Source organism: Miscanthus floridulus, chromosome 16 (genome assembly GCF_019320115.1).
Source record: "Miscanthus floridulus cultivar M001 chromosome 16, ASM1932011v1, whole genome shotgun sequence".
NCBI classification, from domain to species: domain Eukaryota; kingdom Viridiplantae; phylum Streptophyta; class Magnoliopsida; order Poales; family Poaceae; genus Miscanthus; species Miscanthus floridulus.
The window spans coordinates 80,504,104-80,530,505 of NC_089595.1; the positions used below are offsets into that span (position 1 = coordinate 80,504,104).

Here is a 26,402-nt window from a genome sequence, read left to right on the forward strand (position 1 = left end):
GATAAACATCATGGTTATAGCATTCTAATGATTTCTAAGTATTAAATAAACCTTATACGGCCCAAAGATTTCTAGAAATTAAATAAACATAGTACGGTTATGGAATCCTAAAGATTTCGTCACGGCTACAGAGTCTTAATGATTTCTAGATATTATATTAGCGCCACACGACAAAGTTTCGAAGATTTACAGGCATTAAACAAATAATCTCTCTGTTCTAAATTATAATTTTTTTGGTTTTTTCTAAATATATTGTTTTTACTATGTATCTAAACGTTATATATATATATATATAGATAAATCAAAATATCTTATATTTATAATGAGGGGGTAATATAGGAAGAAATCATTTCAGACATGTTCTGTGTTCAATGGTATAACAAACCACTTCTCTGCTACTGTACCATTTATTATTGACTTCCCCTCGACCTGCGCTTGTTCTTCCTCTACTCAACTTCCTTCTCACTTTCTCAGCACGAATTCATTTCACCGGCCTTCGGGGCGCCGTCGCAGCCTCCTCCCACCTCCCGCCATCAGCATAAAAAAAGAAAAAGAAAAATAAAGGAAATCCCCTCTTCCCCTGACCGCCGCTGTCGCCGCCGAACACATCTCTAGTCAGCTTCTACTGGAGCACGCCACCCCGAATTCTTCTCTCGCAGTCGTTGCCCTCCTCCCCTACCCCCATATATTAAAGCAGGTTCGCAGATCCACCCGGACTTGATCGATTCCTTCTTCTATTTCTTGCGAATAAGGCCCAAGCATTCTTGGATGGACTCCGTCACTGGCTGCGACGGCGGCAAGAAATTGGATTAGGACGAGGTGGGGATCAGGGTATTCGTCTTGGGAAAGGGGATGGGGGGTCTCTGCTCGAAGGTCTCAGCTGTAGATAAGTTACCGAGCGACACCGCGCTTGGCCGGAACCAGGTCGCCGATCATGCGCCCGGGGCGTCGTTGGAGTTGGAGAAGCCGCCGGTGTCCGGAGAGGCAGCTGCGCAGGCAAAGCGGCTGGACGAGCAGCAGCAGCAGCAGTCTTTCTCGTTCCTGGAGAGCGTCGTCCCTGGGGTTGCTTTTCATGCCGGGGCTAACGCCGGCGGCGAAACGGGGTCCAGGACCTCGCCGCAGCTGACCAGGTCGCTGTCGCAGAGGGCTGGTCTGGGCAAGGCAAAAGCCGGCGCTGCCAAGGTTTGAGGAATTCTTGTGCCTCTTGTTTGATCTATGTTTAATTAGACCGCAATATAGCATGTTTTGTTAAGGCGCAGTTGTTCCAAGTGATTCTTAGTCATTTGTTAGATTGCCGCAATATACAGTGTCCCTACGGTACATAAAAACTAAATAATTCTAATCATGATACTATTGTATATTGGGGACAACACTCACTGTTTGTTCAGTATCTATAGTCTTCTTTACCATTTGACTAGGAATAGTTCAAGAAATTTTCTTGTAGCAGGAAACCATGCCATTCTGTATGTCTTATCAATAAAGTTCTTATATCTGTATTTATGCTTATTAGCATCCTGGCAAAAGAAATTGAGTTGTTAATGTTCTCTAAGGCATCTTATAGTTAAAAATTAAATGGTCTATCATGCACAAGCGCAATTGTCTATGCTATTGCATTTTGGCAGCTACATGTGCTTCAATTATCATTTTTTATAGTATACCTCAAAGTCTAGGTTAGTGCTGTGTTTATGTCGGAGATTGTTAGTTAGGCATCTCTATCATTCATATTGGTTCCTTTCCTGTATTGAAACAGGTTTCAGAAGTGAGCTCAATTTTAGGTAGAGCTAGAACTGTTGGGCTTGAAAAGGCAGTGGAGGTTCTAGACACACTCGGCAGTAGCATGACAGGTTTAAATTCTAGCAGTGGTTTTGTGTCAAGTTCTGCAGCAAAGGGAAACAAAATAGCCATGCTGGCTTTTGAGGTGGCAAATACTATAGTTAAAGGCTCAAATCTGATGCGTTCTCTATCGGAGCCTAGCATAAAGCATCTGAAGGAGGTGGTGCTTCATTCAGAAGGTGTTCAACACCTTATATCGAAAGATTTTGATGAACTGCTCAAGATGGCAGCTGCTGACAAAAGGTTTGTGCTTGGTGTTCACTTCATATCATGTAACCTAATTTATCCATGCTTGTTGTGTGTGTTACCCTGCTAGATATGTATTGAAAATTGTAGTGTGCCTTTTATTTTTATCTCGAAATCAATACCTTAATTGGTTAATTCCAACAGGGAAGAGTTAGAAGTATTCACAAAAGAGGTTGTTCGCTTTGGAAACCGTTGCAAGGATCCTCAGTGGCATAATTTGGACCGCTACTTTGAGAAGTACAGTTTTTTCTCAGTACCTGAACTTGTCAATGTGTTTACTTTAGGTTACTAACTTTTATTTCTGTTTGGATTCCATTAGGCTGGCATCCGAACGAACACCACAAAGTCATCTGAAAGGAGAAGCAGAATCAGTGATGCAGAAGCTGGTCACTTCGGTTCAAAATACAGTTGTAAGGATGCCCTGATTTGTTTGGCTTCAATGGTTTATTTGCTAGCCTATCCGAACTTGCTTGAGAATAAAAGGATTTTGTTCATGTTATTTCCAGTGACTTATAATATACAGTGCCATTTTGGCTATTTCTGTATTTCAGCTTGAACCAATAAATAATTTTAAAGACTCTATCTTGGCTGACAGTCAATAAAATACTGTGGTCTTTTTGGGCTGCTGTTGTCAACATTTCATTTTGGTGCCATCTGACCGAATTTTTTTTGGTTCCTCTAAAGTTTGTAGCCAGCGTGATATTTACTGCCAGTTGCAGTATGTCCATGCCAGTTATGCTTTGTATTCCTGTTGTTTCAAAATGTTTGTCAACCTGTAAAGTGGAGTGACACAGTTAAGTTGTGATCATCAGTAGGCGAAGATGTTTCTAATTTTGCCAGATGAAGTTTTTACCACTATATTATTCTTGAAACTTTCATAATGTACAACTTTCTGTTTTGCAACAATGTATTACACAGAAATTAGTAGTCAAAAGTGATGCCAAATGCTGTCTACCTATATTTTTTTTCCGAAGTGGCTAGGAGCAGTATAATTGTATTATTTTGAATAAGGAATCCCTACTTCCCTAGCACCATTGATGAATTTGTGTGTGTTTTTATCATCTGCCAATTTGGCCTTCTTATTCTGGTTATTAATATCACATTACTTATTTATTTTCTCTTCCTACTTTTTTGCACTCAGGAATTATATCATGAATTGCATGCTTTGGATAGATTTGAACATGATTACCGTCTTAAACAGAGAGAACAGGATAGCTTGAGTTCAAGAGGTCAGTTTCATCAACTTCGAATGCGGAAGTAAATAAATATTATGGCTGCAGTATAAACAACTTGTTTCAGATTCTGCTCAATTTCCACGGGCATTTAAGCAGTAGGATATAAAAGTGTCTTCACTTTTCTGAACGATACATTGTCATTTACTTCTACATCTCATCCCATTCTGTGAATAGAGTTAGTTTGAACTTCTAATGGATTAGAGACAACCTGTGATTCCTTTGCAGGAGACAGTCTGGATATACTGAAGCAGGAAGTGAAGGTTCAGAGTAATCACGTTAAGAGTTTGAAAAAGAAATCACTTTGGTGCAAGAATTTGGAAGAGGTTGGTATGAGGTGCCTTTGCACAAAACTGTTATATTACCAAATGCTGGCAAGGGAAGACATTTTTAGGATATTGGTTACTACTAAAACATTTTAGGACCCTGCTCAAACTGCAAACATCCTTTCCTACCATCTTATTTCAAGGTCTAAATATTACCTTTTTTCTCAGGTGATGATAAAGCTTGTAGATATTGTCCACTTCTTACATTTGGAGATGTACAACACCTTCGGTCGTACTGGTATAATCCTTACCTATGGATCCTACTTATTGTTGTTGCACAGTCTGAACTGCTGTTGAGTACTAGTGTTTCTTGATTGTGGTGCTTTGTGGAAACAATAAACACATTTTCTTTGTCTTAATGATATTTCTTATGTTTACTTTATCATATGTCAAGGACCTGGGCTCCTAGAGTTGGAGGCCCTGACTTCTCAGCTCATAACTCGAACCAGGTAATGGAGGTGCCAGGGTTTTTGCCTGACTACCCCAGCAGGAGGTGAGATTAAGAATAGCAGAGAAAGGGGAAGATTAGGGAATAGCTTCTTTCTTACTTCCTTCAACGAGTACAGGGGTACATATAGGAGCTCTGCTCCATTGCTACTTGCGCCAGCCATTAACTGCTAGCTGGCTAATTAATTCCTTAATCTCTTCAACTTCTACTTAATTGTTTTAGAGACAGCAGCCCCTCCAACTGCCTAAACCTCCTTGGGTTCTTCCAGGCCATGCGTCCCCTTGGGGACTGCCCCGGCTGCACCTCGATGACATCTCTCCCCCCCCTCGATTAGCAGCTCGTCCTCAAGCTGGAAGCTTGGGTAACGCTCGGTGAAGCTGTCAATGTCCTCCTAGGTAGCGGAGGTCGAGGGCTCGCCTTGCCAATGGATCAGGACTTGGCGGACGCCTCGGGCCAGCCTGGATCGTGAGGCGCGTTCTGGAACCGGCTGTGTGGCGCCATGATGCATAGGAGGTAGAGCCGGGGGGGGGGGGTGGCCGGGGGAGTACCCACGAACTTCTTCAGGAGCCCGACGTGGAAGACATCGTGCAGCCGGGCGTGGGGAGGGAGCTCGAGGCGGTAGGCGACGTCGTTGATGATGGCAGAGATGCGGTACGGCCCATAGTACCAGGGTCGCAGCTTCCCTTTGGTGACGTCGTGGAGGGAGGCCGGGGCGCGATGGCAAAGACGAAGCCAGACCCAATCACCCATGCTGTAGTGAACGTCGCGGTGATGCTTGTCGTAGAACCGCTTGTAGACGTCCTGAGCTTGCTCCAGCCGGGCCTAGGCATCAGCCAACATTTCATCGCGTTCAGCCATGGTCTTGGCCACCGCAGCCACCCTGGTTTCGACAGGCTCATAGGAGCGGATGGAGGGTGGCTCACGGCTGTAGACGAGCTGAAATGGCGTGGTCTTGAGCGCGGACTGAAAAGCGGTGTTGTAGATGTATTCCGTCCATGGCAGCCAGCGCAGCCACTGACGGGGGCGATCGCCAATCAGGCAGCGCAAATACATGATGATCACCTTGTTGGCTACCTCTGTCTGGCCATCAGACCGCGGGTGGAATGCCGTCGTCATGTGTAGCTTGACTCCGGCAAGGCGCAACAGCTCTTTCCAGAAGATGGAGGTGAACACGGGGTCCCTGTCCGAGACAATGGACTGCGGAATACCGTGCAGGCGCACGATGTCGGAGAAGAAAGCCTGCGCCACGGACTCTACAGAGTAAGGATGGGCCAGCGGAATAAAGTGGCAGTATTTGCTGAACTGATCAACAATGGTGAGGATGACAGATTTGCCTCCCACGCGCGGCAAAGCTTCGTTGAAATCCATCCCGATGTCTGCCCAAACTGTTGTTGGCACTGGCAGGGGAAGAAGGCCTGCTGGGTGCAGGTGCTCGGACTTGTAGGGTTGACAGGTGGCGCACGCGCGCACATAGTCCTGGACCACGGCACGCAGGTTCGGCGAGTGGAAGTTGCGGCGGAGGCGCTGGAGTGTGTGTTGGACTCCTTTGTGTCCGTCATCGTGAATGGCAGCGAGGAGTTCCTGGAGGAGGGGGGCGCCAGACGGGATGTAGAGACGCCCCTGGAACGCGACCAACCCGTCGACGAGGGACCATGGAGCCGCGCGCTGGGAGGAACTGATCTCCTCCTTGATGGCGACCAACGTGGGGTCCTGAATATTAGCTTGTCGCAGGCGCTCGATGAAGTCAAAGCGCGGTCCCGAGAGCGCCAAGATCGCTGCCTCCTCCGTGTCACGGCGGGACAGGGCGTCGGCTACCGTATTGGTGCTGCCCGCCTTGTATTCCACGGAGAAGTCGAAGCCCGGCAATTTGCCCACTCAATGGTGCTGGGGAATGGTGGCCAGCCGCTGATCCAAAAGAAATTTGAGGCTGAAATGGTCAGTACGTACTAGGAAGCGGCGTCCCCAAAGGTACGATCTCCAGTGGCGGATGGCCAACACCAATCCAATCAGCTCCCGCTCATGCCGCCAAAGATTGATGTCGAGGGGCAGCAGGGTGGCTAAAGAAGGCGATGGGGTGCTGATCTTGAAGGAGAACGGCCCCAAAGCCATGTGTCGAAGCGTCGCACTCCACGATGAACGGTTGCTCGAAGTCGGGCAGGGCCAGTACCGGTGCTGTGGTGATGGCCGTCTTGAGGGCGACGAAGGCTGCGGCCGCCTCATTCCAGGTCAACTCCTCCTTCAGTAGGGCCGTCAGGGGTGCTGCTATGGCACCAAAATCCTTGACGAACTTGCGGTAATACCCCGCAAGCCCAAGGAAACCCCGGACCGCGCGCGCCGATCAGGGCTGCGGCCAATCAGCGACGGCCTGGACTTTATCAGGATCCATGGCCACCCCCTGTGCTGAAATGATGTGCCCCAGATACGCGATGGAGTCAACACCCAAGGCACACTTGGATCTTTTGACGAACAACCGGTGTTGATGCAACACGATGAGGATAGCGCGCACATGGCGAAGGTGTTCAGCCAGGGAGGCGTTGTAGATTAGTATGTCGTCGAAGAAGACGAGGACGAAGCAGCGCAGGAAGGGGCGGAGAACGTCCGTCGTTCATCAATGCTTGGAATGTTGCTAGGGCGTTGCACAGCTCGAACGGCATGACGAGGAACTCATAGAGCCCATCGTGGGTTCTGAACGCCGTCTTCTCCACGTCGGCTGGGTTCATGCGAACCTGATGATAGCCGGAGCGGAGGTCTAACTTGGTGAAGAACCGGGCGCCATTCAACTCATCCAAGAGCTCGTCGACCACTGGAATGGGGTAGGCATCCTTGACTGTAATAGCGTTGAGGGCCCGGTAGTCGACGCAGAAACACCACGTCCCATCGGCCTTCTTGACCAGCAAGACCGGGGAGGAGAACGCCGATGTGCTGCGCTGGATAAGCCCCTGTTCCAGCATGGTGGTGCATTGGCGCTCCAGCTCGTCTTTGTGTGAAGCGGGGTAACGGTAGGGCCGGACTGCCACCGGCGAGGACCCCGGGATAAGGTTGATGCAGTGATCCCGGGATCGAGGTGGAGGCATGTCGGTCGGCTCAGTGAAGACCGCGGCAAACTCGTCCAACAGGGCTAGTAAGAGATCAGCCACGCTGCACACTCGTAGAGAAGGGCCGGTGCCCCCGGCGATGCCTGTCCAGCACACCCTGTGATCTCGGTGCCAGAAGGACATGGTGAGTGCGCCGAAATCCCAGAGGATCGGACCAAGGGAGGCCAGCCACTCGGTGCCGAGGACGACGTCATAACCAGCTAGCGGTAGTGCGAAGAAGTCGGTGGAGAACGGTTCGCCGGCGATGGAGAAGGGAACGGCACGGTAGACGCCGGGGCACGGCACCCGTTCTCCATTTGCCACCGTGACCTTCATGTTGTCGCGGGGTTGAAGCTTGAGGGAGGTGCGTGCCGCTGCTTCCTCGGACACGAAGTTGTGGGTGGAGCCCGAGTCCAGCAGGGCCAGTAAGGATGTCCCGCCCAGCTGGATGCGGACTTGCATGGTCTTGCTGGAGCGGACGCCTGCCACGGCCAGAAGTGAGATGATCGGGTTGTCAACCGCAGCGTCGGTCTGCTCAGGGTCGTCGTCGTCATCGACCTCGGCCAGATCGAGGAGGAAGATGTGCTTGCAGACGCGGTTGTGACCCCTGCCAAATTTCTCGTTGCAGTTGAAACAGAGGCCCAATCGGCGCCGCTCCTCCATCTCTGATTGGGACATCCGCTTCACTTGGCGGCCCTCGACGGTGAGGGAAGGGGCGGCTGCACGGGATGGGGGGGCTGGCAGGGCCAGCTGTGGTGGTGGCCCCGTCAAGAGGCCGCGCGTGGCCTGCCGTGGCGCAGGTAGTACTGCTCGCGCAGCTCCAGCTTGCGCGCGAGGCTCATGGCAATGACGAGGGACTGCGGATTGTGGACTTCCACGTCGAGGCTGAGCGGCGGCTGCAGTCCTGCCGTAAACGCTTGTACGCGTTGTGCCTCCGTGAGCGTGCCGACGCGAGGAAGCAACGCCTCGAAGCAGTTCTGGTACTCTGCTACCGAGCTCGTCCGCTTGCACGCCATCAGCTCACCAAGGGGATTGGAGCGGATCGGCGGCCCAAAGCAAAGGTTGAGGAGCTCGGAGAAGCGGTGCCAAGACGACGTACCCTCGTCCTGCTACACTTGGAGGAACCACATCTGGGCGCCGTCTTCCAGGTTGTATGACGCCATCCAAACTTGCTCCTCAGCTGCAATACGTTGTTGATGAAAATACGACTCACATCGGTTAAGGAAGGCCAGCGGATCAGATTTCTCGTCGAACTTGGGAAAGTCCAGCTTCTGGAACCGAAGTGGACGGTCCTCGTGGTGGTCACCGTGGCCCGAGCCGCGCGATCCTAAGCCGGAGAACGCCTGTGGCTGCGCCTGCTGAAGAGCGGCGACCTGCTGTTGAAGGTCGCTGATGGAGGCGTTCATGGTGGTGGTGAGGGCCTGGATCATCTTGGCCAGGTCGGCGGTGGACGGCTCAGCCATTGGCAAGGATGTGGAGGCTGCTGAGGCGGTGGGTGAAGCAGGGGTTGATGGCGAGGTGGCTGCAGGGTTGGAGTGCGGGGCGGAGGTGGAAGAAGATCGCCGGCTAGCTGATACCAAGTTGTCAAGGACCTGGGCTCCTAGAGTTGGAGGCCCCCGACTTCTCAGCTCATAACTCGAACCAAGTAATGGAGGTGCCAGGGTTTTTGCCTGACTACCCCAGCAGGAGGTGAGATTAAGAATAGCAGAGAAAGGGGAAGATTAGGGAATAACTTCTTTCTTACTTCCTTCAACGAGTACAGGGGTACATATAGGAGCTCTGCTCCATTGCTACTTGCGCCAGCCATTAACTGCTAGCTGGCTAATTAATTCCTTAATCTCTTCAACTTCTACTTAATTGTCTTAGAGACTGCAGCCCCTCCAGCCACCTAAACCTCCTTGGGTTCTTCCAGGCCATGCGTCCCCTTGGGGACTGCCCCGGCTGCACCTCGTGTTCGAGGCCGGCGGCTGTATTGTCGGCCCCACATGACATCATATCAGACAGACCCACCCTGGTAACCCCATATATGCTATGAGAATTGAGAATACATTCTGATGTATTTGATTAAGTCTATTGTTCCTGCAATCAGTTGATCAATCCAAAAATCATAAATGGATGACTCCTTTGCCTTTATATTATACTTCATATTGGCTTTAAGATATTATGAATACTTGAGGTAGTTAATATTTGTTTATTGTTTGTCTTGTTTTGCAAAATACTGATCTAAAAACACTCGAACTAACGCAGGTTACCTGATGCACCTACAATGTTTAGTCTCCTGTTAGCAAAATGTTGGTTTAAACTTAGTTGCAATTCTGGGAGAGTGAAAATGTGCACCCATACCACTATCATATACGATAAATATATGGCGCCCTCCTTATCTGGAGCCGTTGCCAGGCACACTGAGATTCGCTTTTGACAGAAGCCTGTGACGGTGTTTCTTCCTCCACCTCCCTCCTCGTCTCGTGTTTCTCTGCTCCGGTCCGCGCCTCCCTATGAGCACAACCCCCTGTAAGCGTGCGTGTGCCTCCCCATGAGCACGACCCTAGCGCCCCTCTTCGTGATGCTGCAGCTGCCCCTCTTCTTGATGCAGCGGCTGGATCCAGAGGAGATGGGGAGGGCAGAGGCAGCCGCTCCTCTTAGTGATGCAATAGCTGGAGCCAGGAGGAGATGGGGAGGAGCAGAGGAGGTCGTGGGGAGCGGAGGCAGCTGTTGGATCCGCCCCTCCTCCTCGTGATGCAGCAGCTGGAGGCTAGGAGACAGGGAAGAGCAGAGGAGGTCATGGAGAGGAGCAGGGCCATGGCTGGCGTGCTTATTGGCGGTGAGGAAGACGGGCGGCGGTGTGAGCAGTGAGGAAGAGAAAGACGGCTCCGTTAGCTCTGTTTGCTTTCCATTTATATTAATTAAGATGTACGCTCCAGATAAGGAGGGCGCCACTATCATATATTTGTACAGAACTTGCATGGTTTCCTCCTGTTATTAGAAATGTAGTGTTTGACCCATATAAACTGCACAGTGCATCTATTTCCTAACTTCATTGCTAGCCATTGCTGTGACTTGTCCAACGATTTTTTTCCCTTTTTGGGTAAAAGATGTCTTTCTTGCCTACATGCTAAGAAAACTCTTTTCTTTCCCCATTTTTTCCTTGGTAATGTTACTGAAGCAACAATGATTCTTGACTCCATGATCTGTGGCATTGCTCTAAAGTTTCTTGCTTCTATCTTACTGCAGACAGTGAAGAGCCACAAGAAACTGCCAAACACCATAATAGATTGGGACCAGCAGGCCTCGCATTGCATTACGCTAATATCATCAATCATATTGACAATATTGTAAGTTCACATACTCTTCCAGATATCTTATTGAACTATATTGTTATTAGAAGATAACTTTTTTTTGACAATATATTAGAAGATAATTTGGTGAACCTTCTACATCAACCATATTTATTGGAATAAGTCTTCAATCAAATCCCATTGCTTGTTTGAAGACTGTCAGAAAATGAGCACTATTACAAGGACTGTAACCAATTGTGGTTTATCCTATAAATTGGCATCACATCCTTTGGTGGCAGCTTTGTCTTCATGTGATGAATGCTTTGACTTCAGTTTCTTTACAATATATTAATAAGGATTGATCGATTGGTAGGTCTCTCGATCATGTGCAATGCCTCCAAACGCAAGGGATACGTTATATCATAGTTTACCACCTACCGTCAAATCTGCTCTCCATTCTAAGCTACAATCTTTTGAAGTCAAGGAAGAGGTATGCCAGGCTGGAGTCTCAAATTTGCTAATTGCTATTATTATGAATGCACAATAAGAATCTATATGCTATGCTGTGCACCTGAACATAATTCTGCTAAATGAATGCAGCTTACAGCTTCTCGGATCAAAGCAGAAATGGAGAAGATTTTGCGATGGCTTGTCCCTTTTGCTAGTTACACAAATAAGTAATTAATCTCACCTAATCACCTATGATCTGATGATTTACAGCCACAATGATTATTCATATTGTACTTCAAATGTTATTACTTGTTCATACCAGGGCACACCACGGCTTCGGTTGGGTTGGAGAGTGGGCAAATACAGTGTTAGCATCTGTACAATCATTCTACACAGAAATTGATGAAACTGAAGTTTCTCAGTGATGTAAATGGAAAACGATGAAACTACTGACAATCTCTTTTCTAATGCAGATCTGAATTAAACTGCAAGCTATCAGGGCAGATGGACATGTCCCGAATCGAGACACTGTATCATGCTGACAAGGAGAAGACTGAAGCACTTATCCTGGAGCTGGTTGTGTGGCTTCATCATCTTATCAGTAAATCAAGAAACGCTAGTGGAGGTGTAAGGTCTCCCATCAAATCTCCAGTCAGCTCACCAACACAAAAGGGTGCTGCAATCAAACTGTTGCCAGGCAAAACAAACAATTCACCACCGATTCTCACCCAAGAGGATCAGGATATGCTAAGGGATGTTAAGTACAGGAAATTTGTCCCAGGAATAAGCAAAAGTCAAGAGTTTGACACAAAGTCAAGTCACAGCAAACAGAGTAGGTTGAGCAAGAGCAACAGCCACTCTCCAGCCAGTGGCAACAGGAAAGGCTTGCTCCCAGTTAGGAGGCCTTCCATGCTTCCAGTTATTGACTTCGAGATTGACAGGACCAAAGCTTTAGATCTAATTGACAGGCTTGACAACCTAAAAATACAATGAGCATTGAAGCTAACTGGAACGGAAACCTGAAATTTATGTGGTCATCCGCACGCAGTCTTGAAACCCCAGCCGCGGTATAAACAGTTGTCGTGTATCAGCAGCAAGGCCGCCCGTTAGACTCTGTGGTGAGAAGCTAACAGTATGAGAAGCTGGTATCGTATGTCCTGTACCGAATAGAATAGGAGAAAAAATGTTGTAAAAATTACCTGTCGTTTCTACCTGTACAAGAAATGGAAAGTGCAAGTTTTGATAAAGAAAAGGGACTAAGGGAGGGCAAAAAGGATCTAGGTGTTCTATGTTTTCATGGCCACTAGGTCGGAATAGTTTGTATGAACCGTAGTATCATTTTTTTTTTCAGAAAACTTAAAAGCAGGGAAACCGTAGTGTCAATTTACCCAGTTCCCCAATCTAATAGATCATCCAGAAGTATAGGAGCAACCAAATTAGGAAACATTGCGACATTATTTCATTCCTCAAACCTAATTCCATTACATAGACACATAGTTGAGCTCAGTCAACCTATCATACAAATCAGCTCGTTTGCTCTGGACTGTCTAATAACAGCAGGAGCATTTCTAAAGTATCGTGTCTTTGAATCATTAGATGGACAGCTATTCTGAATTAATTCCTCGTATAGGCGCAGGTCCAGGGAAAACTGTCCTAGAATGGTGCCACGAACGACACTAAATTGTATTGTGATATGAACAAGCACATGTCTTTTATCTAAGGATCTCTGATATCCCCATTGTTCATGTTGGAGGTCTCTCCAGCGCCACCCATCCAAATTTGCCTTTCCTGTAGTCCAACAATATGCGGAAAGCCGCCTGGCTTGTGTCTCCATTGAACAAGTGAACCGAGAGCTTTGTGACAAACCTGCAGCTTATTAAAAACTTTATCAGAACATTAACTCCTAGTACTATGTCAGAAGGGCTTCTTTTTTTGGATAAAGAACTAGAGAGGATCAGTCAAAGCATACGTTTTACCGCACTCGCTATCTACATCAATCCTATATCGTCTTCGAAATGCTTCAGAACATGAGTCCATCAGCAATGAATTTAGACAAGCACAAAGCAGAAGCATCAATACTTCATGAAACAACAGCATGCAAATGTCTGATTCTAAAAAGCAGACTGATCTTTAGGATGTATTACTATCATCTTGTCTCTTAGCTGTAATGTATCACTCACTCTAGTTGCAAAATAAGTGATGTTTTGAGGTTGTCCGAAGTCAACCATTTCCAAACCTTGTTTATAAATTACTTCTTGTGTTAGAATTTGGACACGAAAAATGATGAGTAGATTTGTTTCAAAACATAACTTCATAAAAGTATAGTTCTGTAAGTACTAGTCAAAGTTGTTCTGAAGACCATGTGGATGTCGAAAACACCACTTATTTGTGATTGGAGGGGGGGGGGGGGGGGGGGGGGGGTGTAGTCGTTAGCTTATAAGAAAACTGACCTACTCCAGGATGTCTTATCAACATCTGCACAAGAATTGCCGTCACATCAGCGAAATCGTATGACCTTTCTCCAATATCATCACATATAGCAAGCTTGATTGCAGATGTCTGGTCACTAATTCGCATAGGCAAGATTCTAGGTAAATCTAACAACTCTAGGTCTGTTCCGAAACTATGGGGGTATAACCCCAGGTACCCATGGCAATGGACATGGGTTGCACCACCAGGGGAGGTCCAGTCCATAAGATCAAGGCCTACGGTGCTCGGCTCTGGTCGGCGTGTACGTCGATCAGACGTCCTGAACCTGTCTAAATCTTGTGTCTTGTCACCATCTCGCTCCTGATCTCGCTCACCTCTACGACAAATCTACCATCGCGGGATACCCCTCGGTAGACTGCCGAACATCTTTTGTCGACAATTGGCGCGCTAGGTAGGGATGTGCGCTTGATCCCATGGCGAGCCAGATGGCATACCTCAAGATCAACAACATTCGCGGCAACTCGGTTGATCGAGTCGACATCCTTCAACAACCACGGCGCATCTCAGAGTAGCACGCGTCACCAAGTCTAGGCGCTGCTATCTCTGCAGCGACTAAACCAATCGGCTACCGACGGCCCAACAGATGGCAAGTTCGAATCGGCAGAGGAATCTAGACGAGGTCACGCTGCTCAAGCCGTTCGCATATCGCCAGTTTGGTATTCGATGAAGGTCACTTCCCTGCACGACGTCAAGCTAACCTCCTACTCCGCCTATGGGAATTTCATGACGCAATGGAGCCGGCTGCCGGCGGAGCTAGCGGTGTGCGTGGGCCCGCACCACGCAGAGGCCGGTGCCGACTCCTAGGCTTCATCGACACGCCAAGCCGCATCCACACGAGACTACGGGAGTCCTACTCCGACCCAATCAAACATGCACAGGAGTCCTACAATTGGATCGGACATGCATAATGATTGGTTGCCACCACATGCAAGATACTAAGGCTTCACGTGTTTATGCATGCAAAGCATCTATGTGGGGGGTAGTTTCCCTCGGTATATACGGTTTTCATCAATGCAAGGACAACACGTCTGCTTGCACATCACTACATCCGATCTACAAGCCGTGAGCCGGACTCGACAGTGAGCCGCCCGAGCTACCAAAACCGTCAAGCAAGCCGCTAAACGAGCTGTCCGCGTCGCCGACCAGTAACATAAGGACGACGTTGCTCGGATTACTTACTCCGACCATCGATGAGGATCATCGCGAAGAACGGCGCCGTGACAACCACGACCGCCGCCATGATGTCAGTTCGGAAAGCTCGAGGGCCGGGCAATTTCTTCAATGCCGACTAGATAACGCCATACGCCGCTGATCATACGTTCTATCTAAAGCTAAGTCACACTTTAATATTCTTCTAAATATTCTTCAATCCTCGTATATCACCATGATGTTTCTCCGAGCTGTTTTCTTCATATTTGCTCTCCAAATGATTTTATTTTATGTATACGATCTTAAAGATGACATACAGCTAAACCTAAGGCAAATCCCCGAACAGTCATGTTGATGCTCGGATGTTCCTAGAGACGGTCCTGTCTCCGACCTCTCCCTACACGTGCACGAGCGTCTGGCCTCTACGTTACGGGTGGTCGGCAACGGCTCCTTGACGACGCTTTGTTCTTCCTACACGCACACGGGCTCCGCGCTCCGCGTTATGGTTAACAGGCTAGCTAGGACTGGAGACTCAGCTATACACTAACTGGTCGGACGGTTTATATTAAATATAAACACATCTTCAGAATAACACTAAGTGTTCACACCAACTCATCGCCGAACTGCATATGCTATTTCATCACCATTGAGTTCATATAATTTTACATCATATACTACCTATTCTACACATTTGTTTCACAGGGGCACGGCTCGGTCAACGAGCTTATGCTCAGGGACTGGGCAAGATGATCATCGTCTGGGTGGTCGGACCACCTATTGGACGGACTTCACCGCCAACCAACTGGTCGGACTGCTCGGAACTCACTCCTGCTCAGCGTTCACTTCGCCGCCGACCAGTTGGTTGAACTGCTCATCGCATGTACTTCATCGTCAACTACGTTGGGGGCTCGCCGGCTACGCTGGGGACTCCTCAGTGTTTAGATTCTTCGTGCAAGCGTCACCAGCTAAGCCGGGGACTCCTCGACGTTCGGGTTCTTCGTGCAAGCGTCACCAGCTAAGCCGGGGACTCCTCGGCGTTCAAGTTCTTCGTGCAAGAGTCACTAGCTAAGCTGGGGACTCCCTTGGTGGATCATCGCCCAGGTGGTCGGACCACCTGGTGCTCGGACTTCTCCACCGATCAACTGGTCGGACTGCTAGGATTATGGACTTCGTTGCCGACCAGTTGATTGGACGGTTCGCTGATCAGTTCTACTCAACGCTCACTTCATCATCGACCAGTTGGTTAGGCTGCTCAGCGCTCATTTCTTCGTCAACCAACTGGTCGGATTGTTTGTCGCTTCATCGTCAGCTACGCTGGGGGCTTACCAGCTAAGCTGGGGACTCCCTTGGTGGTCGGACCTTGCTACGTCTCATCGATGTGCTATCAAACTGCTCCATGCTGCTCGGATCAGGGTGCTAATCTTAGGCAACACGTCTAGGATCTTGATACGTGCATGTCAGATGACGTCGGCAAGCTTTCAAGCTTCTTTTCTTTGACCCTGCTATAAGATTTATTCTTCATCTTCCAGCAGGCTCGGGACTAAGTGGCTACACTTCACCTGACGGTGAATGTAGTGCTTATTTCTTGATTTACCCTCCTTATTGATGGAGTCTAAGTGGCTACACTTCTCCTAAGGGTAAGAATTTTTAAATTTTATATTGAGCCCCTTACATCCTTCTGGCAAGCTTTACTTGGCTAAGTCTAAGATCTTCTTACCAGTTAAACTGGTCGACTTTGATTTTCACCGCCTAGGTCACTAGGTAAGTTGGTCGGCTTCGACTTCCACTGCTTGGATCACCAGTTAAACTGATCGGTTTCATGTCAAACTGCTCGGACTTGTTCAAGACAGCGTTGCTCAAAGGATACAAGGCGCTCGGGGACTAGCTGTGGGGGGGTATAACCCCAGGTACCCACGGCAATGGACATGGGTCGCACCACCAGGGGAGGTCCAGCCCATAAGATCAAGGCCTACGGTGCTCGGCTCTGGTCGGTGTTGAAAGCATCTAGGCCCCTAGTTGGATTTTGGTGATTAATGATAATACAAGATTACTATGACTAACGTGTGTTTTGCAGAGGCAATTGAGTTAGGTCATAGTAATGGTGATTGATTGGGCAATCGAGATGGTCATGCCCCTACGATGGAAATCGTTTCGGTTTTCAAAGGATGGACAACAAGGTTAAGGATGACTAGTTCTAAGTGTCGATTGGAGTTGGAGAGACACTTAGAGTAGTTTAGTACTTTATTTTTCCTTTGGCCGTACTATTAAGGGGGGTATGAACGGGTAGCTTGACCTAGTTGAGTCTAGTGAGTTAGGTGTGGTGCACACTTGTTAAAACTAGCTCTAGGTAGCTCCTACAAATGCCTAAGATCCTTTGGAGCAAACTTTATTCGCATATGATCGAGAGTTGGAAGTGATTAGAGGGTCAAATGCTGATCGGACGCTGGCCCCGGTGCGACCGGACGCTGGCCGCAGGGTCCGGTTAGTTCATTTGATCAGCAGACAGCGTACGGTGCGACCGGATGCTAGAGAGGTCAAGTGATCGGACGCTGAAAGACAGCGTCCGGTCGATTCCAGTAAGGTTCCAGAGAAGGGAATCTGCGACCGGACGCGTCCGGTCAATACTGACCGGACCCTGAGGGTTCAGCGTCCGATCGAGTCCAGTAAGGTTCCAGTAAGGGTTTTATGCGACCGGACACGTCCGGTCAGTGCTGACCGGACCCTGCCAGCGTCCAGTCAACTCATTTTTACTGGTTCATGGGTTGAACTGACCGGAGCGTCCGGTCAACATGACCGGAGCGTCCGGTCACCCCGCAGAAGCTCATAACGGTTTGTTTTTTAGGCTGCCTTATAAATAGAAGCTCCACTCATGTGTGGACTTACTTTTGCTCATTCCAACAGCTAAGAAACATGTTTGTGAGTGCCAAGAAGAGCAAGGTCCTAGTGAGGTGATTGAGATTTGAGAATCCAAGAGAGTAGCCTCATTAGTGAATCAAGAGTAGTCAAGTGTGCATCCATCTTCTCATTAGGCTTCGCAAGGTCAAGTGAGAGTTCGTGCTTGTTACTCTTGGTGATCGCCATCACCTAGACGGCTTGGTGGTGGTTGAGAGCTTGGTGATCACCCGGCGGAGCTTGTGGGTGACCCAACTCAAGTTGTGAGCGGCTTTGGGTGATTTGCCACGATGGAGTGTTGAAGAATCAACCCGTAGAGAGCACTTGATCCTTGCACGGATCAAGGGGGAGCTACACCCTTGCGTGGGTGCTCCAACGAGAACTAGTGGGGAGTGGCGACTCTCCGATACCTCGGCAAAACATCGCCGCGTTCCTCTCTCTTTACTTTGAAGTATTTACTTTGAGCAATTCATTACTTGTCTTTACATTCTTAGAATTGCCATATTAGAGTAAGTTTGGAACATAGGTTGTTAGTCCTTTTGTGCTTTAGTTTGATAGAAACACTTTTCTAGGCACAAGGGGTTAATTGGGCTATCCATAGGATTTGATTATTGCAAGAAAATTTAGAATTAGCCCAATTCACCCCCCTCTTGGTCATCTTGATCCTTTCAATTGGTATCAGAGCCTTGTGCTCATGTTTTAAGCTTAACCGCTTAGAGCAAGATGTTTCACGGGGATGGACTTCCTCCTATCTTTGAGGGAGATGACTTTCTATATTGGAAAATTCGCATGGAGGCGTACTTAAAAGCTCTAGACGTTGGTATTCTTAGAGCCGCCTCACAAGGCTTCCCAAAACCTCAAAATGCTACTAACCTACAAGGCGATGAGGTTAATTATGAAAAATGGAATGCAAAGGCTCGCAACACTATCTTTAGAGGCCTTTGCAAAGATATGTTCAATCGTGTAAGGAACCACAAAGACGTCCATGCACTATAGTCGAATGTTTGTGCGCTCCATGAGGGAACCAAGAGTGAGCGTGAGGAACGCTATCACCTTGTAATTAAAAAGCTAAATTTATTTGAAATGCTTCCCAAAGAAAGTGCTAATGAGATGTATTCTTGTTTAAATGTTCTTGTAGAGGAAGTCAATGGGCTTGAACTTACTCAAATGTCACCATCCGATGTTGTGAGAAAAATCTTGAGTGTCCTCCCCATTGACAAATATGGGCACATTGTGACCGTGCTACATCAAGGTGATCTTTCCGCCGCTACACCAATACAAATCTTGGGAAAGATCAATGCTCATGAGATTTACATGGACATCACGCCACAAGATGGCTCATCCTCTACAAAGAAGAAAGAGAAGGACTTAGCATTCAAAGCTAGCCAAGATAAGGGCAAAGCAAGACTTGAGTATGAGAGCTCAAGTGATGAAGATGATAAAGAAAGTCTTGCTCTCAGGGTGAAGAAGACCGCCAAGATGCTAAAGAAGCTAAACAAGAGTGGCATCAAGTTTGACGGCAAGAAGAAGAAGTTCTTCACTAGCTCAAGAAGAAAGCCAATCTCCGAGATGGATTGCTACAATTGTGGTGAACTTGGCCATCTAGCTCATCAATGCACAAAGCCCAAGAAAGATAAGCTCAAGAACAAGAACAAGGGTAAGAAAGATGACTCAAGCAACAAAGATGAAGATGAGAAGAAAAAGAACAAGCCATACAAGAAGAGAGATGGCAAGAAGAGGGACTTCCACAAGAAGAAGAAGAGTGGAAAGGCCTACATTGTCGGTGATTGGCTCACGGACATTGATTCATCAAGTGAATCATTCGATGATGATAGTGACAATGAGAAGGTAGCCGTCATTGCTATTGATCTTGCATCTTCATCGCCATCATCCTCTACACACCTATGCCTTATGGCCAAGGGTGAACGTAAGGTAACTAAGAGTGATGATAGTAGTGATGATGAGCATGCTAGTGATGATGATAGTGATAGCGATGATGATTCACCTACATATGATGATCTTGTCAAAATACTAAGAAAATACACTAAGATCATTAGAAAGAGTAGAGCTACAAATGAAAAACTTGATGCTAAAAATGATTCACTCTTAGCTAAGTGTGATACATTGGAAAAGGCTAATGATGAGCTTAGAGAAACTAATGATGCTATATCATCCAAACTCAAGGAGCTCAAATCTTCTAAGAAAGAGCTTAAAGATAAACATGATAAACTTGAGTGGGTGCACAATGAGCTCATCACTAGCCACAACAAGCTAAAAGATGAATACACTACTCTTAAGATCAATCATGATACTCTTGTCATTGCTCAAGAATTTTTACCAAATGAGCCATATGATGCTACTAACCATGTTGTTAAGATTGATATAGCTACTTCATGTGATGATTTAATTGATGAGAGCATTAAGCATGGATCTAGTAGCAAAGGTAAGCAAGTGGTTGAGTGCAATGACTATGATGAGTATGTCAAGCTCAAGAGTGATAATGAGAAGCTCATGAAAGATCTTGAAGAGATGAAGAGCAACAACATCATTGTGCTAGAAACTCTTGATCATGACAAAGAGTTGATCCTTGAGAATGAGAAGCTCAAAGAAGAGAACAAAAAGCTCAAGGAAGAGAAGAACAATGAGGTTCTTAAGGAAGAGAACAAGAAGCTCAAGATAGAGAAAGAACATCTCAAGATTGGGTTGAGCAAGTTTGCTAAAGGCAAGCATCTCCAAAGTGAGCTACTCATGAACACCGTCATGAAGATGGATAGGAGTGGCATTGGATATGTGTCAAGTATAGAGAAGAAGAAGGCTCAAGCTCAACAACAACAATCAAAGCCAAAGCCAAAGCCAAAGAGATGCTTTGAGTGCGGACAAGAAGGCCACTTTGCTTATGAATGTCAAACTCCACCGCCACAACCCTTGCCCAAACATGCTAGACCCTTTGCTTTCAATGCTCACTACATGCTTAGAAAAGATTCTAGTGGAAAGATGAAAGTCATGTTCTTAGGACCCCCCAACAAGAGTAGGCCTAAGAAGATTTGGGTGGCTAAGTCACTTGTTGAGAAGGTGAAGGGCCCTCAACAAGTTTGGATTCCTAAAGTTTGAATCTCATGTGTGTAGGTGAACTACAAGATCGGTGGAAGTCATTGTGTTATTAATAGTGGTTGCGCTCAACATATGACCGGTGATCCTCGTATGTTCACCTCACTAGATGAAGAGGTAGATGGACAAGAGAAAATAACATTTGGAGATAATTCAAAGGGCAAGGTTAAAGGATTGGGCAAAGTGGCAATATCAAATGATCATTCCATCTCCAATGTGCTCTATGTTGCTTCATTGAGCTTCAACTTGCTATCTGTTGGGCAATTGTGTGATCTTGGCTTTCAATGCTTGTTCACCGAGAAGGAGGTTGTTGTATCCAAGGTAGATGATAATCAAGTGATATTCAATGGATTTAGATACAACAACTTATATCTAGTTGACTTCACCTCCGAAGATGCAAATTTGAAGACTTGCCTATTCACCAAAACAACACTTGGGTGGCTGTGGCATAGAAGACTTGCTCATATTGGGATGAGCTCACTCAAGAAGCTTATGAAGAATGATTTGGTGAGAGGGTTGAAAGATGTGAAGTTTGAGAATGACAAGCTTTGTAGTGCATGTCAAGTCGGCAAGCAAGTTGCAAACACTCATCCAACCAAAGCTTTCATGTCAACCACAAGAGTGCTAGAACTCCTACACATGGATTTATTTGGACCAACAACATACAAGAGTTTGGGAGGAAATCTCTATTGTCTTGTGATTGTGGATGACTATTCAAGGTATACATGGGTGTTCTTCCTTCATGACAAATCCGAAGTTGCATCTTGCTTCAAGAAGTTTGCCAAGAGAGCTCAAAATAAATTTGAAGTGAAGCTCAAGAAGATTAGAAGTGATAATGGCAAAGAATTTAACAACACAAATATTGAAGCCTATTGTGATGAAGTTGGAATCAAACATGAAGTCTCCGCAACCTATACTCCTCAACAAAATGGTGTAGTTGAGAGGAAGAACCGGACTTTGATCAGTCTTGCAAGGACAATGCTAGATGAGTACAACACCCCCGAAGCTCTATGGGCGGAAGCAATCAACACCACATGTTATGCATCCAACTGCCTATTCCTTCAAAAGTTCCTTGGCAAGACACCTTATGAGTTGCTCAATGGGAAGAAGCCAGACGTCTCATTCTTTAGAGTGTTTGGTTGCAAATGCTACATCTATAAGAAGCGGCAACACCTAGGGAAGTTCCAAAGACGTTGTGATATAGGTTTTCTTGTTGGTTACTCATTGAAGTCCAAAGCATATAGAGTATTTAATTATGCCACTGGCTTGGTTGAAGAAACATATGATGTGGAATTTGATGAATCTAACGGCTCCCAAGGAGCACATAAGAATCTTGATGATGTAGATGATGAACCATTAAGGGAGGCCATGAAGAATATTCCGGTGGGAGACATCAAGCCAAAAGATGATGAAGATGATGTACAAGTCATTAACCTTTTTCATCAAGTGTGCCACAAGATGGTGAAAAAGATGGAAGAGTAGAAAATGAAGATACTCATATCTCCCATGAGCAAATGGTGGTATAAGCACAAGATGTTGATGCTCCACAACCTCCTCCTCAAGTGGTCAATAGAAGAAATATACCTCTCCTACAAGATCATCCACAAGATCTCATCATAGGGAGTCCATCAAAGGGTGTAATGACTCGATCTCAAAAACTTACTTCATTTATTGCTCATCACTCTTTTGTCTCTTGCTATGAGCCTACCAAGGTTGAAGAAGCTCTTAAAGATCTGGATTGGATCAATGCCATGCATGAAGAGTTGAACAACTTCACTCGCAATGAAGTTTGGACTCTTGAAGAGCGACCAGACTCTTGAAGAGCGACCAAAAGGAGCAAGAGTCATTGGAACAAAGTGGGTGTTTCGCAACAAGCAAGATGATCAAGGTGTTGTTGTGAGGAACAAGGCAAGACTAGTTGCAAAGGGGTTCTCTCAAGTTGAAGGTTTGGACTTTGGAGAGACATTTGCACCGGTTGCAAGATTAGAAGCCATCCGTATCCTTCTTGCATATGCATCACATCATGAAATGAAACTATATCAAATGGATGTGAAAAGTGCATTTTTAAATGGCTTTATTAATGAACTAGTCTATGTTGATCAACCTCCTGGGTTTGAAGACCCTAGATATCCTAATCATGTTTATAGGTTGTCTAAGGCACTATATGGGCTTAAGCAAGCCCCAAGAGCTTGGTATGAGCGCCTTCGGGACTTCCTCATTGAGAAGGGCTTCACTATTGAGAAGGTCGACACCACACTATTCACTAAGAAGCTTAATAGACATATCTTTATTTGTCAAGTATATGTTGATGATATCATCTTTGGATCATCAAATGAAGACTCATGCAAAGAATTTGGTGAATTGATGTCGAAGGAATTCGAGATGTCAATGATTGGTGAGCTTACATTCTTTGGTTTTCAAGTCAAGCAAATGAAGGAAGGCATCTTCATCTCTCAAGAGAAATACACAAAAGATCTTCTCAAAAGATTCAAGATGGATGAATGTAAGCCAATCAAGACACCAATGCCTACAAATAGACATCTCGACCTAGATGAGGGAGGTAACCCGGTTGATCAAACTCTCTACCGTTCTATGATTGGTAGCTTGTTATATTTAACCGCATCTAGGCCCGACATCATGTTTAGTGTGTGTATGCGTGCTAGATTTCAAGCTAGTCCTAAGGAAACACATTTAATTGCAGTAAAAAGAATCCTTAGGTATCTTAAGCACACACTAAGCATTGGCCTTTAGTATCCCAAATGAGCTTTATTTGAATTAATTGGCTATTCCGATTCGGATTACGCCAGATGCAAAGTTGATAGAAAGAGCACATCCGGAGGGTGCCATTTGCTTGGTAGATCACTTGTGTCTTGGTTCTCCAAAAAACAAAATAGTGTGGCTTTATCCACCGCTGAAGCGGAATACATTGCCGCGGGTGCTTGTTGTGCACAAATTTTATACATGAAACATAGAAAAAGTACCTCTTTTGTGTGACAATGAAAGTGTGGTAAAACTTACAAATAATCCGGTTCAACACTCTCGCACCAAGCACATAGATATCTGCCATCACTTTCTAAGAGATCATGTTGCTAAAAATGATATATCACTAGAAGGGGTAAGAACCGAAGATCAATTAGCGGATATCTTCACTAAACCGTTACATGAGGCTACATTTTGTAGATTGTGGAATGAGCTCAATGTACTTGACTTTAGTAACTTCACAAAAAATTGAGCTTGTGTTGTCCCTTGCATTCATTATAATATACAACATGTTTAATTTTTGGCAATGCATATAGGGCTTGTCTAACATGGTTAAGATAACCGCCGAAAAGCGTGTGAAGAAGCTTAACCTTGGATCAAACTTGATAAGCAACTAGTTTTACTTACAAGTTTTGCATATGCATGAATGTTGTTTTGTCATTTTATTCCATTTGCCCTCTTATTGCCTATTTTCTTAAAAAGAATTATAGCCTAAGGCAAAATATTTTGAAAAATATGGGGGTTTGAGAGAGGTCACTCACATCAGTCCCAATTGGTGTTTATTTGGATCTTATTCTAGTTGGGACTTGATTAGGAACAGGCAGCGCAAAGGAAGTTTGAAGATTTACTGGAAAAGGTGCACCAGACGCTGCACCGAACGCTGCTGTCCAGCGTCCGGTCAGTTCACAGGAGGTGAACTGCTAATGAAGGAGTGACCGGACGCTGTGTTTGTGTGTCCAGTCAGGAGGGGATCCAGCGTCCGGTCGATCGAAGGAAGATCAAGCTGTACTGACCGGACCCTGCCTACGTCCGGTCATGGAACACCATACGCGTCCGGTCCTGATTCCAGGAGAATTGGACCTCTCTAGAATCGACCGGACGCTGGGTGGTAGCGTCTGGTCGCTACCACCGAAGCGTCCGGTTAGTGGATCCTGCGCGGCTTTAGGACTCTTTTTCTGTTTCCTTTCTTGTCACGTTTGGGGAATCTATTTAACCAAATCGCCGTACCCTTTTCTCTGCATCCCGTCGTGACCAAGTCGTGCCCTAGCTAGCACCATCGCTCCCGCGCCTAAGCCTCCGCGCCGCCTCAGCTCGCCATGCTACCGTAGCTTCATCCCGTGTCCACGCGCCCGCCACTGCGCCTCCCTTGACTGAGCTCGCCCCTGCCTCGCTCACCTTAGCGCCGCCGCAGAGGAGCCCATTTGCCGAGCATCTCTGTGCCATCGCCGCCATCGGCTCCCAGGCATCGAGCATCACTCAGGGACGATTCCAGTGCTTCTGGCCTACCCCTTTTTAGTAAAGCTTGATCTTTGTACCAATTTTTGATTTGCTTAGATCAAATTGCAATTCAATGCACTAATTTCAAATAATCTAGGGCCATCAATTCATCGTTGTTCTTCATAACCCTAGCCTCAGCCGATTCCGAGGATTCCCCCCGCGTGACGTCTTTCCTTTTCTCGGATCACCAATTCGTCAGGTAGCTTGCCCGTCGTCTCAATTTCGTATCTACATTACTTGCTTCCTAGGTTTTCGCACCTATTAGATATATTGTATTTATTTGTATATCCATCTATTCCATCATGCAGCGAGTCGGTGCCGTTGTGGTTCTTGTGGCAGTTGGCAGTCAACTCGGAGCCAAGCTCACGAGTAAGGATCGAGGCCAAGCCTCGAGAGTGTCAGTTTGTCTGTTGATCTTCATCAGCAGCAGTTCATCCTCTTGTCAGATCAGATGGCTCGCACCAAGAACGTTGGTGGTGGCCTAGGTGATGATGATCGGAGGCCCCCGCCTCGCCAGCCTATAGGATCGAAAGGCAAGTCAACAAAGCAAGTGACATCCAAGAAGCGCAAGTACACCGACGCAGAGACAGCGAGAGCAGCTGTAGTTGCTGAGGCCGCAGAGCGTGCCGAGAGAGGTGGTGCCCGCAGTGGAGTCGTCATAGCAGATCAGCTGGCACCAGATGTGCAGGACAGACTGAGGGAGATTGAGTGACTTCATGGTAGTCCACCTAGGACTATCATGATGGCTGGTCGTCATCTAGCTATTGAGGAGCCACAGCATCAGGGGGAGTCCCAGCAGGAGGCACAGCAGCAGCCCCCACCAGCAGAGCCTCAGCCAGCCCAGGAGACTTAGGAGGGTCAGCAGACCGAGGAGACCATGCCAGCACCCCAGCTACGTCGCTCTGGTCGGACCAGTGCCATAGTTCCACCGAGGCTAGCTACACAGCATAGGGGTTCACGCCCTCCGCCCAGACCTCAGGGTCCGTCTCCAGTGGTTCACCTCGACTTGAGGGCCGCCTCAGCCAGACAGGTTCGCCAGCTATGTTTTGTTGAGTTCGACGTGTGGTTCCCTCCGAGGAGGGATGAGAGAGTAGCTGAGGGGTTCTATATACCACTCCAGGAGGACTTCTACAATGCCTATATCAACAGTGGGGCAGTGTTCAGATCACAGAGGGTCTGCAGTTTGAAGTCTATTATGGCAGCAGCCGGAGAGCACATCCACCCCTACTTGTCATATTTGCCAGGGCTAGCAGATTTGATCGGTCGGACAGGAGTATATGTACCATCTTGGGTCTGGTAGTTTTATGCTTCACTCTACGTTGATCCGCATCACAACTTCATTCACTTTGCATTCAACGGTAGAGATTACCGGGTAATGAGCTTCAGGGCCCGAGAGATACTAAGGTTATAGGAGCGGCCTATAAAATTGCATGAGGTATGTTATGGACAGTAGGAGCCTCCTAGGCGTCCTCATGGAGGGTTGGTGCCCCCTATAGATTTGGTGCGACATTGCTTCAAGGAGCCCTTTGGTGAGGGGTTGAGTAGGAACCCTAGTGACTTGACTCCTACAGCGCGAGTGTTAGAGGCCATTATCAGGAGGACACTGCTTCCCAGGTTGGGAT

The 26,402-nt window shown here is 46.9% G+C and overlaps 1 protein-coding gene across 1 annotated transcript; it reads left to right on the forward strand.

Moving 5' to 3' along the window:
- The first annotated feature begins 444 nt into the window (after window positions 1-444).
- Window positions 445-12,136, forward strand: LOC136511460 (protein PSK SIMULATOR 1-like). Its single transcript, XM_066505524.1, has 12 exons — window positions 445-1,182; window positions 1,751-2,076; window positions 2,224-2,316; window positions 2,399-2,489; window positions 3,221-3,308; window positions 3,540-3,637; window positions 3,806-3,875; window positions 10,391-10,491; window positions 10,808-10,924; window positions 11,035-11,111; window positions 11,207-11,251; window positions 11,358-12,136. Exons 1-12 carry the CDS (start codon window positions 853-855, stop codon window positions 11,875-11,877), a joined length of 1,956 nt encoding a protein of 651 aa, XP_066361621.1. The 5' UTR covers window positions 445-852; the 3' UTR covers window positions 11,878-12,136.
- Window positions 12,137-26,402: the final 14,266 nt, after the last annotated feature.

Excerpts from the sequence above, each read along its gene's own strand:
- LOC136511460 (XM_066505524.1), top strand. The coding sequence starts at position 853 with ATGGGGGGTCTCTGCTCGAAGGTCTCAGCTGTAGATAAGTTACCGAGC. Across the intron at positions 2,077-2,223 it reads ATGGCAGCTGCTGACAAAAG|GGAAGAGTTAGAAGTATTCA; the intron begins GTTTGTGCTTGG and ends TAATTCCAACAG. Across the intron at positions 3,876-10,390 it reads CAACACCTTCGGTCGTACTG|ACAGTGAAGAGCCACAAGAA; the intron begins GTATAATCCTTA and ends ATCTTACTGCAG.